At 49.3% G+C, this 8,349-nt stretch overlaps 2 protein-coding genes across 2 annotated transcripts in view; one reads left to right on the top strand and one right to left on the bottom strand.

Moving 5' to 3' along the window:
• Positions 1 to 8,349, top strand: part of NAPRT (nicotinate phosphoribosyltransferase) — a 221,860-nt gene that overhangs the window by 56,612 nt on the left and 156,899 nt on the right. The gene's annotated exons all lie outside the window — the stretch shown is intronic.
• The window catches only part of LOC309349049 (1-phosphatidylinositol 4,5-bisphosphate phosphodiesterase gamma-1-like), a 94,275-nt gene continuing 90,586 nt past the window's right edge, over positions 4,661 to 8,349 (bottom strand). Inside the window, exons 30-31 of the mRNA XM_081874916.1 lie at positions 7,885 to 8,072; positions 4,661 to 5,295 (exon numbers count right to left, since the gene is read on the bottom strand). Of these exons, the coding sequence (XP_081731042.1) occupies positions 5,244 to 5,295; positions 7,885 to 8,072 (240 nt within the window). The 3' untranslated portion in view covers positions 4,661 to 5,243. The remainder of the gene's footprint in view (positions 5,296 to 7,884; positions 8,073 to 8,349) is intronic.

Here is an 8,349-nt window from a genome sequence, read left to right as displayed (position 1 = left end):
TTTTCTGACTTGGCTGTGTTTGCTTTATTTCCCAAGAAATGTCTCATATGCAAGCGTCACCAAGGAAAATGTTTCACAGCTGGATGTCTTCTGTGTTGCCCATGTTTCACGAATGCAACACAGGGATCAGGAAGCTGAGGCCCTCCAGCTGCTCCTAGCACCAGCCAGAATGCTAATGGGCAGGGATGATGGGAGTTGTAGTCTAACAATTCCTCGTTCCCCACCCTTGTTCTAAAAGATGTCGATGGGAGAAAACAGTGGCGTGGAAGTTTATTTACACATACCCCAATTTCCTGTAGGGTTAAAAGCAGAAGATTTGATGCTTATCCCTTGTGGGGATTTATCGCCTCTTCAATCCTCATCAAAGGATCATTCTGGCAATTTGAGAAGGACCATCCCCAACAGGGTGTGTGGCTTTACGCACGTATTGTGTCTATGCGTTCCTTTCCCCACCATTTTGCCACTGCCAAAATCGGTGAACTGATGGGAGGGACAGAAAAATTGGCTCCTCAGCTTGTGGAAGGGGAGGCTAGTCACCTGTGTGTGTAAGCGAGAGAATGAGATAGATAAAACAAGCGATGGAGCCAATGACTGACTTGTGTCAGATGGTCACAAATTTGTAGGCCGAATGAGGCCAGGTGTATTTGCCAGTGCAAGAGTTCTGAGGCTTTGGCAGCTAAGTGGATGTTGGTGAAGTTGAAAGCACAATCGCACCCTTGACAGGAAGAGGAAAGAAGCCAGACAGGCAAAGCACTTTTCTGTATAAATACTGGCTAAATAGATTTTATTTTCATACAAAGGGTACATGGGTCCCTCCCCAGAGTGGCACTGGAAGGGACGTCTCCTTGCAACAACAGTGCTGCTGTATTTGCTGACTCTCTTGTGCTTGTTGTGCCCTCCCCTCTTGGTCGGGGCGAATCTCCCCACCCTGCGTAAGCAACCCTCCCGCAAAAGAAGCTTCGAGTTGGGTTCTTCTAACTGGGAGGTGGATTCTACCTGCACTCTGAGACTGAGTAGTGCTCAGAAACTTCACCTGCTCCCTCAGGCCTTTTCCTCCATTGCCCCATGTGGTCTGCAGCCCGTCCGGCAATACTGAAGAGCTAGTAAGTCTCCAGGTTCAAAGGCATGGATGGTGGGTAAACTGGAACTCTGGCCAAGGCGAGGCTTGCTTGTGCCCTCCCTCGAGCCCCGTGTAAATTACAAAAGAGACAACCACTGACACTAGGTTTTGAAATTAGTCGGAAGAATCTGCTTTTGATGATGTGAACATGCAAAGGGTCAGTATCGCAGTTAACCCAAGTTCCCTTTATCAGCAGCTACTGCAGAGGCCCAGCCAGCCAGCTGCCCAAGTCGTCATCTCGCAACCTTACAGCACTGGCCATTCTCTTTTGAGCCCCTTTCGCTGGGCAAAAGGTTCCTACATTGCAGGGGGCTGGACTATGATTCCATAGGGGAGGTTACGCACAAATAGGAAGCACCACACCTTTGCTTTCAAGGCAGGGCTATGCAAAGGGATTCAAGTTTGGTCCCCTGCAGGGGGCAGAACCTATTGCCTGCTTTGAGGCAACAGGGTTTTAAATGTGGTCGTTGTGGTACAACATCTCTCTCCCTGCCCCTCGCTGGCCAAAGTGAGTGAAGAAGGGCGTTAAAGCAATGCTATTCTGGTGGCCCGGATGAGCGAACACAAGCATTTCCCTTCTGGATCAGGCCAAGGTCTCACCTAGCACAGCATCCTGTTCTCATTGTGGCCAAACAAATGAGCAGGATTCAATCACAAGAGCTCTCTCCCCTCCTGTGAGATCGCAGAAACTGGTCTTCGGAAGCATTTCTGCCTCTGACCGCAGAGGCAGACCAGAACCATCACGGCTAGCAGCCATCCATAGCCCTCCATGAATTTGCCTAATGCTCTTTTAAAGGACCTTCTGCCGTAGCTCTGATCTGTGCCCATGGAAGGAAGGAGCCAGGATGGGGAGGAAGGAGGAGCAACCATTCCAGGCATGGAACCGCCGCCCTTCGCAACACCTGCAGGGTAAATCTGCAAGGTGCAGCCACATTAAGTCTCTGGCTTGCTGCATTTCGCCTCCAGCCCTTTTCTAGCAGCCGAGATTTCCCCAGCATGTCAACGCTTATCCTTGCTTTGGAATGCATGTTCCGTTTTCTCTTTAAACAGCCAAAGTTGGAATCCTCAGCCTGCTTGTGACAAAATATTCTGGGGTGTGGCTTGTGCACAGTTCTCTCTGCATCTCTCTGGCTCTGGCACCCGCTTATCTGAAGGAAGACAATCCTGCTCTTCTGTCTGAGATTTATTTTTTTGCACCCCGCAGCTCCAGGCCCTATCAGTGCATCGTGGTGGTCATTTCTGCATGGTCCTGCGAGGTCCTAAAATGCCCCCGCCTCTCCACCAGACCCTTTTTAAAGAGCTCAGGACATCCCTCACACCACAGCAAAGGAATGGGCTGGCAAGATATCTCATACAGCAAGCGTTTGGCAGAATGCAACTGCCCACCCCACCAATAAATCTGGTACTTAGGATCTTCCTGGTCTCTTCTTAGCTTTCCTTGCCAGCTTCCTCACAGCCACCTTCACCTTCCCTCTTCCCTCCAGGCCACAACTTTCCTGCACAAACATCACTGGAGCGAGTGGGTTTGTAGGAGGATTCTTGCAAATATATCCCACTCCTCTCAACCCGGTTTGGGTAGCAGTGATTTCCCTGTGGCTTCAGCCCTTTTCGCAAACTTAACTCTGCCAATTCGGACTTGTTTCGCTACCTGTACATTTGGACTTTCTGTGCAAAGCTTTTCATTTCTGCATACAGGCAAACTTTCCCCATCAATCAAACTTCGCCAGAACCTCTCCTAAGACCAACTTCATCACTCAAACAGGCCTCATAGTAGCAGCGGGAGCTTTCTGCGTTCCCATGAAGCCTGTGAGTTGGGAGCTGCCGCTCTAAGCCGCAATGATTTGGGGGTGTCACTTGCTCGTGGGCTCAATTCCAGTGTGTGTAGACTTGGCAGAATTCCCCCCCCCCAAGCATCTGGCCCTGGGTTATGCTGCTAAAATGGCCCAAATTCTGCAATCGGTAGGAAGGACACAGCTGTTGGGGTTTGCTTCATTGGTGTACGTCATTCTACTGCAGAATCCCTGGGATTCTTTACCTGGGAAATAAGGAAGAACTTGCTAAGGTGAACGGTGATGCCTTGGCTTTCCTTCCTGCTAAGGGCCCCCCGGCAAGACATTGGACATCTCTGAAACGCAGATTCTCAAAATGCAAAAGTTTATGGCAGAGCTTTCCAAACAGTGTGTCGCGACACGTTAGTGTGCCGGCTGCAGTGTGTAATGATAATAACAATAATTTTATTATTTATACCCCGCCCATCCGGCCGGGTCTTCCCAGCCACTCTGGGCAGCTCCCAGCAGAGAACTAAAAAAAAGGAATAAAACTTCAAACATTAAAAACTTCCCTAAACATAGGTATAGATGTCGCACGACTGCTCCTGGTGCTGGAAAGGGGTTAGTTTAGGCTTGCTAAAAAAGTGAATTACTGTGTCGCCAAATGATGCATGTCTAAAAAGTGTGCCACCGACGTGCAAAGTTTGGAAAGCTCTGGTTTGGGGACTCCTTCCGAACAGAGGAAGGGAAGTCAAAGGCCTGGAAACGATGCCTTATGAGGAATGGCTAAGGGAGCTGGGCATGTTTAGCCTGGAGAAGAGGAGGTTAAGGGGTGATATGATAGCCATGTTCAAATATATAAAAGGATGTCACATAGAGGAGGGAGAAAGGTTGTTTTCTGCTGCTCCAGAGAAGCAGACACGGAGCAATGGTTCCAAACTACAAGAAAGAAGATTCCACCGAAACATTAGGAAGAACTTCCTGACAGTGAGAGTTGTTTGACAGTGGAATTTGCTGCCAAGGAGTGTGGTGGAGTCTCCTTCTTTGGAGGTCTTTAAGCAGAGGCTTGACAACCATATGTCAGGAGTGCTCTGATGGTGTTTCCTGCTTGGCAGGGGGTTGGACTCGATGGCCCTTGTGGTCTCTTCCAACTCTATGATTCTATGATTCTAAGTTTTAAATTCAATGCACCACCAAAAATGTGGCGCAGTACCTGTACTATGATTTACTGATGTGCTCCATAGTTTCCCTCTCTCTCGGCCAGTATGGATGTAAAAGAGACAGCTAGAGGCAGGGGTGGGGTCTCCTACCACATGCCTGTTCCTACCATGGCTTGCCCTGTGTTGTGCTAAGCCCCCAGCGAAAGAAATTACAGGAGTCTGCTGACAGCTGAAGTGAAAATGGTGGTAAATTCAGAGGTTCCTCCTCTAACAAATGACATTTCTCAGGGCTTGTTTCCCCCCAACGCCTGCAGGCCCTTTCTCTACTTCCATTTGAAGACACTACTAAGGCAGCCAGGCTATCAAGGCCAGATGGTGCGAAGCCACGATCGACGGCCGCAGTCCCTTGGCCAACTCCCTTCCTGGTGTCCAAGATATAGCAGGACAGAACCTACTCTCTGCAACAACAGGAAGCGCTGGGGGATATCCCCGACCGAAAGGCAGCGGGAGCAAGGGAACTTTCTCCCTCCTAGCAATAAATAAATAAATATACCACGGCTGCCGTATCCTGAACACCCTTAACGGGAATAAGCCCCCTCAAAATAAACGAGATCTATTTTTCTCAGCTTCCCTTTGCAAGTCCTCTGCATCCAGCCGTAATTTCCTCTGTCCCGAATTCCTACAACTGCAGCTTTTCGGCCTCTGCAGATTTGCAATGTGTGGGGTTAGGTGTGGGAACTGTCCTGCAAAGTGACACCAGAGACTTCTTCCAAGCTGCGACCATAAAATGGCCAGGATTAAGCAGGGGGTGGGGTGGAATGATTAAATTAAAAGTAATAAAAAGCCCAGCTCCTCCGCTACGGGTTAAAATTAAGCGCAAGCAAACTTTTCGACAAGGCAAACGTCCGACATCCGTAATGGGGCCTGTGGGATCTTGGGGGGTCTCCATCCCCGCAGGCAGTCAGTCCACTCGGATTCCTGCTTCCGATCACGCCTGGGGGGTGCTCTTGCTGTGGCCACCTCAGCCTCTGCTCCCCCGGCACCAGGAAACCAGCCAGCTGGGACTTGGGGCAGCAGAGAAATGTCTAGGCAGTGGCTGGTGGGAAAGGCCATTTTGGGGCTCGGTGGGGAGAAGGAAGAGGCTGCCTCCAGGCCCCCCAGTGGCACGGGCGAGCCAGGGACGCTGGCCTTGCTTCAGTTCCGCTTGTTGGCCAGCTGCCGGTCTCGCTTCTTCTTCTCCATCAACCTGCGTTGGGGAAAACAAAGAGAATGATAATGGGGACCTGCCAAAGCTTGATGGCTTTCAGGCAAAATTTCTATGATCTCTGCTGCAGGTACCCAACTGTGTCCCCAACTCTGTACTTCTGTTAGAAGCTGGTGAATGCCCAATTTCAACTAAAGCATGGTGGGCTGCCCTAAAACATTGGCTCAGGGTTTAAGTGTTTGATCTAGGGAAGGGTTTGTACCAACACCTGACCAATGAGGAATTTGTCAGCAAATGGCAGAAAACCATGGCTAAAAAAGCCACCTCTATTGGTCTGTCACCCCCCCAACTGTATTACCTGGGTTATATAGGCACCCTAAAGACGTTAAAGCAAAGATTATGAGATAATACACACAGTGACTTGCGACCTCGATCACGCGCAGTCTGTAGTCCGTTGGCAGCAGAAGTACAATATGGGCACGTCTTTAAGTTAACACCTTACATTAAAAACCTGACAGTACCAAACTATCGAAGGCTTTTCACCAAAGCCAGACTAAACGTCTTTCCTTCTGCAGTGCTGGATGGCAGGTGGAGAGGAGTTCCCTGCCAGGACAGACTTTGCTTGTGTGCTCAAGACATCGATTCCATAAAACATATTTTGTTGCACTGTGCGAAATATGAGCAAGCCAGGGCTGAACTGATATTACCCTTGCTGGTACAATTCCCGGGAAAATCAGAGGCTCACTATGTCAGGTTCCTATTGGAAGACCGGACAAACGCTAGAACATTAGCAGTGGCAAAGTTTTTTATCGGTGGTTGCAAGAACCAATGATCCCTATATTCTGAACAAAATGCTTGTTTAACCTGGAGGTAGGCTGTATGAATTGTTTATTGCTTTGTAACAATTTGTTGGGTCTCTGGACCATAATAAAGATTGTTGTTGTTGAGAATGATTGGCGTCTGAGTGGGCCAGGGGGCTTCTCCTCGAGAACTTTTTTTTTTAAATCATAATTTTTATTGAGTTTTTACATATTTTATTTTAATTCAATGCACATATACACATCTGTCAGGGGTTCAGGAGCAGAGACACAGGAGAAGGAGCAAATGGAGAGTGAGGAGGAGGAATCCGAGGGGGGTGTAGGCAGTGACAGTGGTCAGAGAGATTCCACGAGTCTCTCCAGCGAATCGGAAGATTCACAGAGAGGAGCGCCGATGGCCAGGGCAAGGGGGGTGCCAAGGGGGAAACCCCAGAAGGAAGGGGCCAGCGGGGACTCCCTGAGCAGCAGTTGGAAATCAGGACCAGCTTCCCCACCAGAACGCAGTAGGGGGGAGGAGTCCCAGGCATCGGGACCAGTCTTCTCACCACCAGGGGGAGGAGATGAGTCAGGATTGGCCACGCCTCCATCGGAGAGCGGGGAAACGGTCAAGAGGAAAGTCACCGGCTGGGCGCGCGCGCCAAGTTCAAATGTACAGGGGAGCGGCACAGCAGGTAGCCCGGATAGGGAGCCAGGTCCTAAAGCCCGCCGGAAGGAAGGGCAAGACTCAGGGGGGTCAGCGTCAGAAGAGTCCAGGAGGGAGGAAACCCCAGGGGGCAGAAGGACCCAGAGGAGGAAGGAACAGCGCAGGAGGTGGAGCCGGGCTAGGATCTTAAACTGGTGCGGAAGGGGTAGTGACTCAGAGGGGACTTCGCCGGTCTAGGGCCAAGACGTAGGGCTGCACGCTCTGGGGTTTGAAATGGAAACTAAACTTCAATAAAGACTTTTGTACATTACATCAATCGGGCGTTGGTTCTCTGTGAGCTGGGACCTAGAGGCAACTCTGACAACATCTTATTTGCTCAAAGTGAGCTTTGACTTCCTTCTACCTCTCTTTCTGACATCCCTGTAGCCCATAACATATCTTTCGCATTCCTATAATCACTTATAATCACCTTAAAAAATCACATTCTTATTTATAAATCAGCATCATAATTTCACATTACAAAACATTTCACGTTAACGCTACAAATGTTTTTAAATGAATACCATTTTCTTTCAAGTAATAACTAAATTTGCTCCAGTCCTAATTCTCCCCGTCAACTTTGCCAACTCCACAAATTCTACCATTTTTATTCTCCAATCTTCCAATGTAGGGATCTTTTGCTGCCTCCACCTTTGAGCCAAGAGGATTCTCGCTGCCGTTGTGGCATACATTAATAAATTTACATCTTTTTTTATTAATTTCTTCATCAATTAGCCCTAATAGAAATGCCTCTGGTTTTTTACTAAAGTTATATTCTAGTATTTTTTAAATTCATTGTAAATAATGTCCCATAAGGCCTTAACCCTAGCACAGGACCACCACATGTGTAGGAAATTCCCTTCCTTCATCTTGCATTTCCAACACAATTTGTCCCGGCACCTATACATTTCAGCCAGCTTTCTCCTCAAGAACTTAAAGAGAGCAGGTGGCATTGCGGTTACAGAGTGCCGGATTGGGACCCAGGAGTCCTGGGTTCAGATCCCCACAGGGCCGTGCTCTTGGGGCCAATCACCAACTCTCAGCTCAGCCTACATCGCAGGGTTGTAGTAGGGCAGAGGGAGAACCTCGCAAGACTCCTCCAGGAGGGAGAGCCCAGTGGCGCCCACTCACTTCCTGTTGCGCACTTCCGTCAGCTCCATGAGGCGCTCCTGAGCCGCTCGCAGCTCGTCCAGCCGCTGCTGGTAGCGAGCGTCGCCGTTGTTGCTGCTGTGCTCAAAGCCGGACACTTGGTTGGAGAGTTCGTTGGCGCGGTCGCGTAATTGCTGGATGGAGGAGTAGAGGTTCTCGTCGTCTTCTTCCTGCAACACACAGAGGAACGGCTGTGGGTGGCAAAGCCCTGAGCCCTAGAGCGAGGTGACTGCCTTGCCTGGCAGCTTCCAAGGCACCAGACTGTGTTTATAGCGGAATTGGCAGAAATGACTGGCAGAATCCGAGACCTGGGAGAAGAATCGGTGGAAGAGGACTGGAAGAAGTTTAAAGACTATCTGCAGAAACACTGCAAAGTTTATGAATGTTAAAAGGATGTTGAATATGAAGATAATATGGCATTAGTGATACAGTGTGAAAAAATATGCA

This window comes from Podarcis erhardii (assembly GCF_964252035.2).
Source record: "Podarcis erhardii genome assembly, chromosome: 8".
Taxonomy (NCBI): Eukaryota; Metazoa; Chordata; class Lepidosauria; order Squamata; family Lacertidae; genus Podarcis; species Podarcis erhardii.
This window is presented reverse-complemented; position numbering and strand designations above follow the sequence as displayed.